Here is a 14811-nt window from a genome sequence, read left to right as displayed (position 1 = left end):
AATTACAGGCCAGTAAGTTTGACATGCATTGTATGTAAGCTTTGGGAAGGCATTCTTTCTGATTATATTAGACATGTTTGTGAAATTAATAACTGGTTCGATAGAAGGCAATTCGGTTTTAGGAAGGGTTATTCCACTGAAGCTCAACTTGTAGGATTCCAGCAAGATATAGCAGATATCTTGGATTCAGGAGGTCAAATGGACCGTATCGCGATTGACCTGTCTAAAGTATTTGATAGGGTGGATCATGGGAGACTACTGGCAAAAATGAGTGCAATTGGACTAGACAAAAGAGTGACTGAATGGATTGCTATATTTCTAGAAAATAGATCTCAGAGAATTAGAGTAGGCAAAGCTTTATCTGACCCTGTAATAATTAAGAGGGGAATTCCTCAAGGCAGTATTATTGGACCTTTATGTTTTCTTATATATATATAAATGATATGAGTAAAGGAGTGGAATCGGAGGTAAGGCTTTTTGCGGATGATGTTATTCTCTATAGAGTGATAAATAATTCCAGTGTATGGGACCCTCACCAGGATTACCTGATTCAAGAACTGGAAAAAATCCAAAGAAAAGCAGCTCGATTTGTTCTGGGTGATTTCCGACAAAAAAGTAGCGTTACAAAAATGTTGCAATGTTTGGGTTGGGAAGAATTGAGAGAAAGAAGAAGAGCTGCTTGACTAAGTGGTATGTAGGATGCTAAAAGGTTTGTTTTTTCCACCTATTCAATACATATAAATTTTATAAATGAGGAATTTATTATTGATTCCACTTGAGACATGTTTCGCCCTTCATTGAGGGCATCATCAGTCAAAATATCACCTCAAGGTAAAAAATCAGGTAACTGGTTAGTAGTTGACATGTACAAATTAATACATATTATTAATACAATTACAAAAATTAAGTATGGGAAATAGTTGTACAAAAGTGATGGTTGAACATATAGGTTTATAGATGAAAAGTCAGCACCAATGCCTAAAATTAACATAGTAGAGTTCGGCAGTGGTGCTCTGGAGAAACAGTTGACGCAATCATAGGAAAATAAAAAGTTTAAAAATATTTACATTATAACAATTAAGGGAGAAAAGGTGTAGTGTTCGGCGTCAAAGTTTGTAACCAAAAATTAATGCCAAAGTTTGGTAACTATACAGTATTTACATTGTTCAATTGAACAGTTGAGATAAAGTTTTAAAAATATTTACATTATAACATTCAGCGTAAATGTTTGTAATAAAAACTAATGTCAATAGTTGGTAACTATATAGTAATTACATTATCTAATTGAATAGTTGAGAATTTACAATTATATACTTAATTACACAAGAGCAGCTGGTGTGCAAGGATAAAAAAATTTTAGTACCAAGTGCGTCCTGATGTTTTAGAGGTTGGAAGAAGGAATTAGCATTGACATTTCAGAAATATGTAGAGCAGTTTATTTTAGTTAAAATCACCGGGGGTAGGGAAATATTTCATAGCTAAATGAGGTTTTATAGGCATCAAGCTAAAAGTTTTCCAGTTGCAGCGCCGAGATCGGTACGGAGACTGGTCAGTGTGGATGGAGATTCATGGGTATTCGGTGCGTTTGAATGGCAACAATGGTGACAGTTATTAGTGGGTAATTGCTAATTAGGAAAATGTTGCGGGTTGAAACTTTCGCTTATTCTTTTAGTTGACTTCTGTAGCATCGAATGTGATGTGAAGACATCGGTGTGAAATGCCGGTGAGACAAATTGATATTGCTCCGTGGAATAAAGTATGGCGGACTTCGGGATGAAGTTATTGTTCTTTACTGGTCTGGTGAGATAGAATAGAGTTGCTTGTATTGTGAACTGCTGTGGAGAGATTAGAATGTATACGGCAACTGCAGAGTCAGAACGTTAAATCTGGGGTGAGGCATCTTCTCATTCTGACTGCGAAGAGGAGCCGTAGTGGCACGCCATATTTGTGCCGATGTGCGCTGGGTTCCGACGTGTTGTTGAAAGTTGTATTGTATGAAGTGGAAGTTATCTGATGTGTCGCTGAGAGGTAATTGTTGATGAGTATTGGTGGACTATGAAGGAGGCTCAGTCGGTAGTGTGGTATGTTCCGAGCTGTCAGCGGAGAGATGGCGTGGAATGACATTAGTAGACGAATAAGTTGGAGTGGCGTTTATAAAAGTAGGAAAGATCACAATATGAAGATAAAGTTGGAATTCAAGAGGACAAACTGGGGCAAATATTCATTTATAGGAAGGGGAGTTAGGGATTGGAATAACTTACCAAGGGAGATGTTCAATAAATTTCCAATTTCTTTGAAATCATTTAGGAAAAGGCTAGGAAAGCAACAGATAGGGAATCTGCCACCTGGGCGACTGCCCTAAATGCAGATCAGTATTGATTGATTGATTGATTGATTGATTGATTGATTGATTGATTGATTGATTGATTGATTGATTGATTGATTGATTGATTGATTGATTGATTCCAGTAAGCAACGCTGCAGAGTAAAAGTCCAACAGTCCAACTCCACCTTTGGCCACGAAGAAGTCTGTGTTGGCAAAGGCAACTAAGCTGGCACAGCAGGGGGGGAAGGCCAAATATCTCCTTCCGCTAAGGGGTTGGCTAAAGCTCTTCTAATCTGGCAAAAGCAGCATTGTCAATCAGGGCTGGGAATGTTTCTCCTAAACTGCTGAAACAAAAACGGGAGATGAGAGAGATGGGAAGCCTTCGCAGGCACTCCCTTACCCCTCCTATGCAGCAGAAATCATTCCCTCCACCCAAAGGGCATGTGTCAACACTAGGTGAAGCATCTGCACCGAAGCCAGTGCGATCCCCTTGTAGGAGGAGCCCCACCACCGGAAAGCATCTCGGAGGCCTTGCAGAACCTCATCCGGTGATGAGGTGATGTTGAGGATTCACTTCCATCCTTGGATGGAGACGGAAGTAGTGTTCTGGTTACAAAGTGGCTCGCCACGTATAACCTAACAGAAACAAGCAAGAGTCCACGCTATGGCTCTCTTACATTAGAACTGTAGTGGTTATGGCAGGCATGATACTGATTTGCACCAACTGATTAAGCAGTTTGTGGTGAGTATGGTCTCTATTCAAGAAACAAATCTCAGAACCACATAAGTAATTTTAATATAAGGAATTCCACCTTTTCAGTACATATAAAACTGTTGCACTCAAGTTATACTACAACATTTTTATCATTATGAAGGTATCGGTTTTGACATATTTTCAATGTCATCATCAACCTTTCGTAAAATCAAGCAAAAGAATGAATTCACATATAGCAACAATATGCACACACGGGTAAAATTCGTATAACAATGCATATTTAAAATAGTTTATATAAAGTATATGAGGATTGCTACGCATTGGCGGCATAATAGTCTTACATTATCTTGGTACATAAGTTGAGCCACTTGCTGTAAAGTTGAGCTTTGGTATGATAAAGCTTAATGAACACCTTAAAATCTTGATAGGTATTTTATTTGTAGTGAAATGCGGCACTGAAAAATAATCTGAGTGCCATTGGTGGCATAGTCTTCATAGCTTGGGATTATACTAGCACGTCGAAAGGTGGATTTCAGTGTACATGTAGGTCCTAGGAGTTGTCAACTCCTCTCCTCTTCTTGGCACGTTGAGGCAAGGCTTCACGTTCCGCTTGAACTGAGGAACTTCAGTCCTACATATCATCCTAGGACCTTGGTACTTTGCAAAGACACAACTCCATGACCAAATAACATCGATAAACTAGATGTTGAAACACCTAAGCAAAGATAGCCTATGTTGTTTTCAAGCAGTGTTCAACTGAATCTGGTTAGAGGGTGAGTTTACATCTTGGTGGCGAGAGGGAATAATAATTCCTCTCCTCAAGCCTGACAGTGATCCTGAGTTTGCGGGAAACTACATACTGATATGTTGCAAATTGTGTGTATAAACTGTTAGAGAGAATGGTGAATTGATGACTTGTATGATGTCTGGAGGAAAAAGGATTATTGTCAGAGTACCAGTGTGGCTTTCAAGCTGCTTGATCTACAACTGACCACCTGATATGCCTGAAGAATTCAATCCAGGTGGCTTTTCTCCTAAAACAGCACTTGGTGTTTATTTCCTTTGATTTGAATAAAGCCTCTGACACCACATAGCATATGGCATCCTTTGAACCCTACTTCAGTGGAAATTCCGAGGTAACTTGCCAGTGTTTATTGCAAAATTTTTGTCCTTCCATCTGTTCCATGCCCGAAAAGGGAGAGCATATTCACGATAACATGTTTACGAAAATACTGTAGAATCTCTTGGGATTCCGTTCTAAGTGTCTCACTGTTTGCGATTGCCGTAAATCGGATTGTTGCTGCTGTGTGTTCAGCAATGATACTGCTGCTATACGTGGATGATTTTGTGTTACATTATAGCTCACTTAATATGGCAGTTACAAAGTGACAATTACAGCAAGCTATCAGGAGAGGGGATCAGTGGACATTAGAACATGGCTTCCAGTTCTCAATGAACAAGACCTCTGTTATCTACTTCTGCCAGAAATTCTTCTTCATTCTGTGCTTTATTTGGTGGACATCATTTTTCCAACACTGAACACATATCGATTCCTTGGTCTCCTTTTTGTTAGCAAATTATCGTGGGAACCACAAATACAGTGTATCCTTCGTTAGAATAGATGATGTGATGAGTTATATGAAGAATACCAAGAAGAAAAGAAATTTGCTCACTTCAAACATTGATATCGGAATTAGAAAGATGTTTTTGAAGACTTTTGTGTGGAGCGTGGCATTGTATGGAAGTGAAACATGGACGATAACTAGCTCAGAAAGAAAGAGAATAGAAGCTTTTGAAATGTGGTGTTACAGAAGAATGCTGAAGGTGAGATGGATAGATCGAATCACGAATGAAGAGATACTGAATCGAATTGGTGAGAGGAGATCGATTTGGCTAAATTTGACGAGAAGAAGAGATAGAATGATAGGACACATCTTAAGACACCCAGGACTTGTTCAGTTGGTTTTTGAAGGAAGTGTAGGTGGTAAGAACGGTAGGGGTAGACCAAGATATGAATATGACAAACAGATTAGAGCAGATGTAGGATGCAATAGTTACGTAGAAATGAAAAGGTTAGCATAGGATAGGGTGGTATGGAGGGCTGCATCAAACCAGTCTATGGACTGATGACTCAAACACACACCAAGTTAGCAATAGAACTGAAACTGCCAACGAACTATTGCACTGCTTAGATTATTCCAGAAAAGAGAAATGGAATTCAATGATGACAAGTATGAATTTCAAACATTCAAGTAGAAAAGTATGGACTCTTCTGAGAAAGCTTGCAAGTAGCACTCTTAGATATATTAATAAGAGTTCAGAAGTAACTCCAGGAGATGTAGCCAATAGAATTGTAAGAGACCAGATAATGTCAATAAAAATGAAAGTAAAAAACTCAAAAAGGAGCTAAGAAACAGACTATCCCTGGCTAACACACCCTTCCATTTCTCGGGAGAATTCACTATTGCAGAAATCTCAACAGCTCTGAAAGAAATTAAACCAGGCAAAGCAGCTGGACTAGATGGAATATATCCAGAGTTCTTAAATCATTATCGTCCTAGAACTCTAGACTGGTTGGTTAAATTCTTTAATGGCATCTTATGAACTGGTAGATTTTCATGCCTGCTCAAGAGAACTAAAATAGTTGCCATTCTAAAGCCTGGGAAATGTGGAAACTGTCCAGAGGATTATCGTCCTATCACACTCTTAAGCATTTGCTACAAGCTAATTGAAAGAATGATCTATAACAGAATCTCAACTACAGCCTTCCAACACATACCAATTGAACAAGCTGGATTCCGACCAGAACGAAGCTACTGTGATCAAATATTGGCGCTCACCAGCCATATTGAGAACAGGTTTCAAGACAAGAAGATGACCATTGCAGTATTTGATGACTTGACATCTGCCTATGATACAGTTTGGTGACAAGGAAAGATTTACAAGTTATACATCTCATCTTGGATCCATATTGAACAACATTTACCTTTCCGAATAAATTTTTTCATGTTTTCACCTTTTCAATACAATATGGTTTTTATTTACATAAAAAACTTTACATTATTAATGTCTTAGCGGGACATGTTTCAACCACATCCTTTATATGATCAAATCCCACAATTATTAAAAATAAAAGAAAGCACCTTTCAAAACTTTAACAATTCACTACTCATAAAAGCCCACAGAAAAAAACCCATGAAAGCCCACAGAAAAAAAAACCTCCTCCGAGAACAACTAATACATTGTCCGCCCACCCTTTCCCTATGCATCCCCCTCCGCGTACCACACACAGGTACAACACGAGACGCCCAGAGTTAGCTACAGCCAGTCGAACAGAAAGTGTCACCAGAGCAAGCCAGCCACAAGAGAGGCGAGGGGGTGAGTAAGAGCCAGCTCGATTCCCCATTTTATACCCCAGTTCACACATACTCCACAACTAAGACATACATTTTTTCTCATTACAGACTTTCAATCAACTAACATCATCCATTAAATTGAAGCAACAAGATGACAACATTTTGTTGTTAACGACTTTGAGAAGTCCCCGCTTCGAACCTCCATAGTGACAGACAGCATGTTACTCCACAATTTTTAAGCATCACAAGTAACACTCCAATGGATCATATAATATCTCATAAACACGCCTACAAAAGTTAAGTCCCAAGGTGACATCCAAGTTCGAGAACATTCCAATGAGAGCACGAAATCGGCCATCCAAGATCACGCACCCAATCAACCAGAATAACACGCTCATTGGACATTAAAGACTGAACAATTTAAACTAACTAATGTCATCCAATAAGACATAAAGCATAGCAATTTGATTTGTTATCTAATGTTCAACAAGTGCAGACTTGCTTTTTAAACAGAATAATTGTACGTAATATCATTTGTTTTACATATAGCACATTGCACCAATCAGAATAATTAAAAACAGCTGGATGTCTCCACAAATCATATTCTTGTACGAAAACATATTTTGAAGACCTATCTGTGTCGGTGCGACGTAAAACAAGTAGCAAAAAAAAATTAAACAACTACTAGCAACTGAATTTCATGATTTCACACACACAAAAAAGTCAAGATTGTACTAGTGAATAATAATAAATAATAATAATAATAATAATAATTTTATAGGCTTTACAACTCGGTAATTAATTTTACAGTTTTTGGAGAAGCTGAGGTGCCGGAATTCAGTCCCACTAGAGTTCTTTTATGTGCCAGTAAATCTATAGACACAAGGCTGACGTATTTGAGCACCTTCAAATACCACCGGACTGAGCCACTCGGCCCAGCTAGTGAATATTACATGAAGATAATGTTGTGAGGACATAATACATAAAATGATTGGTGATAATTTTGCTAACTTTCATATTTCATTATGTTCTCCATTTTATATAAGAGTTGAAGTTGGTTTATCTGAATGAGATTTATGATTTAAGCCTCATTCACAATGCAAACGTAATGTAACGTAAACTTAAAATTAACGTTAACTCAGAAGTTAGCAGCCATCTTATCTAATGGAACCATTCACAATGCGCCGACGTAAACTTAACTGCGAGTCTGTAAAATTAAGGGATTGCAAACTCCAAGCTCTTGCGGTTAATTTTACGTTAACTTTAAGAACCAGCCAATCAGAGCAGAGGTAAACATTGTATTTTGTACACGATATAATGACTTTCGACTAAACACTTGTAATTCCCTTTCAAAACAATCTTTGGAGAAAGAATTACAAAGACGCTGTACCGAAAAATTATAGATGGAAATAAATATCCTGTAGCAATGAAATCTGATGGTTAATGGCGGGAGACAAGCTCGCAGTGCTGGCGGACGGACAAGAGACAAACCCTGTCATAAATAAAACAGTGTTCCTGTATATTTCTTAACATTATACTGACTACTAGTTTACGAAAACGATATCATCCAAACAAATAGATCCCAACATCTCATCGGGGTGTGATAGATAGGGGCATAGATGTCGGTAAAGGAGACTTTACATTTCTCTTTTATTAGAAAAGAGGAAGTAAATCGTAAGAAAGACAAACAGTTCAGGTCTCATCCACATGTCCAAAACGAACTGATTGGGGGTCATTTCTTACATTAGATTACCAAAATCGCACTGAGGTAACCTTCTTTGATTCAAGGGGTGAACCCATTTTTTGCACCGTTGTTTAGATCGCCTTTTCCCAGGAGCAAAGCAATAGATCTTTGAAGTAATATGAAATCCGCTACCATGTTGTTTGATTCCATCAAGGTATTGAAATATAAAACTGCGAGATAGTCCAAAACCCGACTTCCATGCTATATAACATGGCAGTGTTTTGATTGGCTGCTGTGTACTCTTTATGTTAATGTTACGTTCCTCCATTGTGAATACCACAAATTTTACGTTAACTTTACGGTTACGTTACGTCGTTAAATTTACAGTTACGTTTGCATTGTGAATGGGGCCTTAGTCATAAATTTACATGTCATACCAACATAAGGAATATAGAAGACAACTTGGACCTGGTTTATGTCATAAGGATATTCCTGGCATCCTGCTGGAAGAAATTGTGTAAATACTTTGTTTCTTTCTGTTTTAGAAATTAACTGATGATCTGAAACCTGTGCGGGTGCAGAGTAACAAGAACTCTGACAACACCAAACTGCAATACAGAGATGATTCTAGTCAGGTCAGTAAACAGATAGACATTAAACTTGAGTATTAGTAACCATATATTGTACCGGGATTGACTGAACATCAAGTATTTCTTAAATAAAATACATCGTGAATAATTTATAAGCTATTAGCAAATGTACTTTCAGTGCTAATAATAACAAAGTCTCGCAGGAGCAAGTAGTCAACCCGCCACAACAATGCCTTCATCGCATAGCCAGCACGGGATCAAGGACAGGTTGCGTCACACGATCTGGAAACTTCCATGCAAGAAATTTGCTGTTTTCTAAACCAATTGAGATATCAATTCAGAAACAATGGCACGTTATATAACGCATTTTAAACATCTCCCCGCCACAACAATGCCTTCATCGCATAGCCAGCACGGGATCAAGGACAGGTTGCGTCACATGATCTGGAAACTTCCATGCAAGAAATTTGCTGTTTTCTAAACCAATTGAGATATCAATTCGGAAACAATGGCACGTTATATAACGCATTTTAAACATCTCCACATGTCAGTTTTATTAAGATCCATCCAGGGTTAGCAGGGATATTCCAGGTAATAAAAATTTTGTTCATATGATGACTCAAGCACATTGAAAGTATAAAAGCCAGCTGCTCGAGCCATAGGTACCTCAGTGATCACCGGAAGATCGGCTACGCTGACTCACTGGGTGAAACGTCGCGATTGTCAGAGAACAAAAAACTGCCCAAATGAAGTAAGACGTCAACTTCAAAGTGAACAGTGAATATCACCTGTGACGACGAACTTGTGTTTTTCACGAACAAATTTTACTTTGGAAATTATACCTTTCACGAGTAAGAGTTGACAACGGACTTGTATTGTTGTGAATGAACTTTATTTTGAAATTGTAAATTTTACTAATGAAACTTGTGCTTTTTCTATAGAGAGTCAAACTTGTACTCACATCCTCGTGTGCTATAACTGTTATAACTTTTCTCAAGGTTTAATTATTTCCACTTCTGATGAACTTTGACTTTAATCAGTGTACAAGTAATAGAGTGGTTTTTAATTCTTTAGTAAAGATGAATCATATTTAGAAATAAACTTGAACATTTCCAGTGGAGTAACTTTACATTCTTTCGTGAAGAGAATAGCATTTATGAATCAAACTTTTCTCATAGACTCCAGCCAACATTGAATGTAGTAGTATAGTAGAATTACTTTCGATATTTAACCTAATGCTGACGTAAAGTTGTAGATTATTTTTATAAGGAATTTTAATGTTAATCATTTCATTGGACACTCAAAAACCAATGCCAATGCCGATGTTGATTCAAGTGTAATATAACTTGGACACAATATTTTTTAACCCATGGGTAAATAATGTAAATAATAATAATGCAAATAATAATAATAATAATAATAATAATAATAATAATAATAATAATAATAATTATTATTATTATTATTATTATTATTATTATTATTATTATTATTTACGTAGTTATATCCGGACTTATTTGGTATAAATCACGATCGTATTATTTGTGAGGTTATGTCATGAAACATCTGCTATATATATTACTATGAGTTTATTTAATGTAAGAACACGTAATTAATAGTATATGTTATTACTTGTATATATTATGTATAATCCACTGCAATATTGTGCATTACACTATAATAAGTCCAGAACAATGCATTGTGCAACTAGAATTGTATAGAGAATTCTTTACATTGTAAATAGGCTATTGGAGACTCTTGAATTTACGAGAAAAAATGTTATGTCAAATCCTTCTAGTATGTATATAAAGAGGCAGTCTTGAGAGTGGATCGAGTTGCTTTGATGAGATTTGTGTTCAAGTCGTGTTAGCCGAGTATTTGAAGTCAAGTATGTGAATTGGTTTTGTTGGGTTGGTAGTTGACATGCATCTGTTGCAGTCTTCTTCGGATTCTTCATGGTAGTATTTTGTTTATAATCGCAGTTTATTAGTTTGTGTGTGAGTATCTGTAAATAGCTTGTAAATAAAATAGTGTACACAACTGACATCATTTTGTGTGCATCCTTCTGGATACATCATTGGTGACCATGGCAACAGAACTGAAAATAAGTTTCGGAATACAAATGTAAGTGTATCAGAACAAAATGCAAGTGATACTAGAAAATATGTCTGTATTACTGTGGCATACCAACAATCGAAGAAAGGGGAAATCGAACAACTGGCGGCCCAACACCACAACTTAGGTCTTCAATTGCTAGGACAACCACCAAAGAGAAAAGAGGCAATCCCAGCGCAAAATCACGCCATCTACTTAGGGAAGGCCTTGATAAAAACACAAACACAGAATAGGGAAACGATGGAATCTGGGATAAACCAATATGTCAATGACCATAACAGAGGGTGAAAAGAGTTAAAGGATAGAGCATTTCAACTACAATAACACTCACCGTCACACTTAAGGACCAAAATTTAATACCATTTAAAAACAAGTGAAAGTTCTCGATAGCAGATGGCTATCTGTAGTTTGAGAATCTTGAAGGGAACTTGGAACAAGTTCGTGTTAGCAGAATGCTAGGTAGGTGTATGTCAGTGACACAGGAGGCGGGTATCTTGAAGCACAGAGTCCTGAGGTGAAACTTCCCGACCAGAGTTAGTCCACCTGTTCAATACACGTTTTTAATAGGGTACCCCATGCCTGACATATGGTGTAGTCTGATCGCTGGACACAGCTGAATGCCTGCAGCGGGGAAGACGTCGCCCCAATATATACACGCTGGCTGACATCACACAATTATGTCAGCGCACTGCTGTCCACACCTCATAGCATCGAGTAGCTTCCATGTGGGGGCGGGTTGTGGAGCTCCCAGGCAAGGACGCATAACATCCTCCCCTACTAATTGCGCCGGTACGGCGTGAAACGGCGGCAGCAATGCTGGGCTGAAGTGTCGGCCGTGCTTGTTGTGGTGTCTGTAGTCTGATCCGGGCAGTGGGGGGTAGAATCGTCCTGAAGAGAAACCATTGTGATTAAATAGTCCAGAGCTCTTTTTGCAATGGATTTCTGAGGTGAGATAAGGGAGTCAACATTGGGAGATGGACGATAGTGGAGGCGGATCTGGTCCTGGTGGCGGCAGATGCATTTTTTGGTGATCTGGATGTCGTAGGGACAACGTCCCAAGGTACGGCAGATGACACCAGGTATCCAGGGCGGATTGGACTTGAAAGTCTGGACATATACTTTTTCTGCAGCGTTGAACTTTGGTTGTGAGCGATGCAGTTGGGCAGGAAGAGGCTGCAACAAAGAAAGCAAAGTTTGATGAGGGCATCCATGGAGCTTGTGAGCTGGAGTGAGGTTGTCGGTAGCAGGCATAATCCTATATCTTCCTAGGAGTTGTAATAATGCTTGATCCTTGGTTAAACCCGAAGGTACAGCTTTCTTCATGTTTTTCTTGAAAGTCTGGACAAAACGTTCAGCTTCACCATTGGATTGTGGATGAAAAGGAGGTGCCAAAATATGCCTAATACCATTATGGGTGCGAAAGTCCAGGAATTTAGTGGCAGTAAATTGAGGTCCATTATCGGAAATTAATACTTGAGGTAAACCTTCAGTAGTGAAAATCTTCTGAAGTGCTCGAATTGTAGCTTCCGTAGTTGTAGAATGCATTTCCACGACATAATGGAAATTAGATAGAGAGTCTATCACGACGAGCCACATAGAGTTGAGAAAGGGTCCTGCAAAATCTATGTGCACTCTTTCCCATGGAGAATTAGCGGGAGGCCATGGAGCGAGGTCAGACGACAGTGCGTTCTGATGTACTTGACAAGGGTCATAGTGGCGGATGAGTTTCTCGATGTCAGCATCAATACCAGGCCAATAACAGTGTTGATGGGTGAGTTGCTTGGTGTGGGATATTCCCCAATGACCTTCATGTAACAAGTTGAGAAGTTGCTGGCGCAGACTAAGTGGTTTGACCACTCGGAATTTTGTGCCTGTTTCTAATAGGATTACTCTGGCACGAACTGTGAGACAATGCTGAAGATGATGATAAGGGGCAAGGCTGATAGGAACTTTATGCTGAAGCGGCCAACCATTGCGGATATAAGTACGAATGGTAGCTAGTGTACTATTCTTTAGCGATGCAAGTGGCGTCAATCGGAAAACTGGAGACTGTGTCTTCAAGTTCTATGTCTAACTGAGGACATACAGGAACTTGAGTATCGAAAGTAGTGTCAGGACCAGCAGGTAGGCGAGAGAGAGCATCAGCATTATAATGCTGGGATGTGCTACAATAAGCAATCTGATAGCAATAGTCAGAGAGAAATATTGACCCTCTCTGAAGTTTCCGGAGAGAATGTTCAGGGATCTTACTTCCAGGATGGAATAAGTGAACAAGAGGCTTGTGATCAGTGATGATAGGGAAATGGTTACCATACAGATATTCATTGAAGTAGCGAATGCCAAAGATAATAGCTAAGGCTTCTTTCTCTATCTGAGAGTAGTGACGTTGGTGTTCATTGAGTGTGTTGGAAGCAAAGGCTATAGGACGTTCTTGTCCGTTGTGATCCTTCTGGGAGAGAACGGTGCCGAGTCCATAATCAGAGGCATCTGTGGCTAGAGTGAGTGTTGTATACAAGGAACTTGGTATACAAGGCACAACATAAAAGTTTATTGCTTCAACACATTTATACAATATGTACATGAAATAGAATGAAACTTTCCTTGAAGCTTGTTGAGTTGCACATGTTTAATGTTAATATAAGGTAGTAGGCTGAGGGCCTGAAGGATATTTACATACGTAAGAATTGGGATTCCTATATACATTCAATCTTGTCTTGATGAGACAGTCTGTTCAAACAAGAGAATGTTCTTGATAGCCGAAAACTATCGGACATGTATAATAACTTGTAGAGGAACTTGTAGAGAGAGTTCGTATTAGCAGAATGCTAACAGGAGGCGTACAACTTGCAAGGAACTTGCATCTAGTGTTCATATATAGCAGAATGCTATGATTGGAGTCGGAGCACTGTAGGGGACTTGAGTGAGAAGCAGAATGCTTGGATGGGTGCTCGACGTGGCCACAGGATGCAGGATGAGTGAGGCAATGTCCAGAGGTGAAACCCCACGGCCAGGAATAAGTCCACCTGTTCAGAACACATTTTTAAGAGGGTACCTCCGTGTCTGACTTGGGGTGTAGTCTGGTCGTTGGACACTGTAGGAGTCGTGGAGAGATGAGAAACATTGCTCCTTTTATAGCGCTGGCTGACGTCACCGACGATCACGTCAGCACACTGTAGTCTGCCTCGTGGTCTCTGGAAACATCCATGTGTCGGGCGGGCTGCGGAGATTGTGGGCGCAGAGGACACACACAACACAGCGATGGCGCTGGCGGCGGCAGCGATGCTGGGCTGGAGAGTCAGCCGTGTCTGTTGTGGTGTCCGGAGCCTGGTCTGGGCGAAGGAGCGTAGAATCATCCAGAAAAGAACCCATGTTGATTAAATAGTCCAGAGCTCGGTCTGCAATGGATTTTTGAGGTGTCGCAAGGGAATCAACAGAAGGAGATGGACGACAGCGGAGGCGTATCTGGTCCTGGTGGCGGCAGATGCGTTCCTCGGCAGTCTGGATGTCGTAGAGACGATGGCCCAAGGTACGGCAGATGATACCAGGTATCCATGGAGGATTGGACTTGAGAGTCCGGACATATACTTTGTCGGCGGTGTTGAACTTCGGTTGCGAGCGCTGCGGCTTGGCAAGAAGAGGCTGCAACAAAGAGAGCAAAGTTCGATGAGGGCTTCCATGGAGCTTGTGAGCTGGAGTGAGGTTGTCGGTACCAGGCATAGTCCCATATCTTCCTAGGAGTTGTAACAATGCTTGGTCCTTAGTTAAACCTGAAGATACAGCTTTCTTCATGTTTTTCTTGAAAGTTTGTACAAAACATTCAGCTTCACCATTAGATTTAGGGTGAAAAGGCTGAGCCAGAATATGCCGAATGCCATTATGAGTACAGAAGTTCTGGAAGTTAGTGGCAGTAAATTGGGGTCCATTGTCTGAAATGAGCACTTGAGGTAAACCTTCAGTAGTGAAAATCTTCTGAAATGCGCGAATGGTAGCTTCTGTAGTAGTAGAATGCATTTCTATGACGTAAG

General features: G+C 39.5%; 1 protein-coding gene across 6 annotated transcripts in view; it reads left to right on the top strand.

Moving 5' to 3' along the window:
* Positions 1–14811, top strand: part of 5PtaseI (inositol polyphosphate-5-phosphatase A) — a 589076-nt gene that overhangs the window by 239356 nt on the left and 334909 nt on the right. For all 6 annotated transcript variants that reach the window (XM_067142880.2, XM_067142882.2, XM_067142879.2 and 3 more), the window contains exon 10: positions 8627–8716. In XM_067142880.2, the coding sequence (XP_066998981.1) occupies positions 8627–8716 (90 nt within the window). The remainder of the gene's footprint in view (positions 1–8626; positions 8717–14811) is intronic.

The sequence above is a fragment of the Anabrus simplex genome, chromosome 3 (genome assembly GCF_040414725.1).
Source record: "Anabrus simplex isolate iqAnaSimp1 chromosome 3, ASM4041472v1, whole genome shotgun sequence".
Taxonomy (NCBI): Eukaryota; Metazoa; Arthropoda; class Insecta; order Orthoptera; family Tettigoniidae; genus Anabrus; species Anabrus simplex.
Note: the sequence above shows the minus strand (reverse complement) of the source record. Positions and strands in the feature narration are given on the sequence as shown.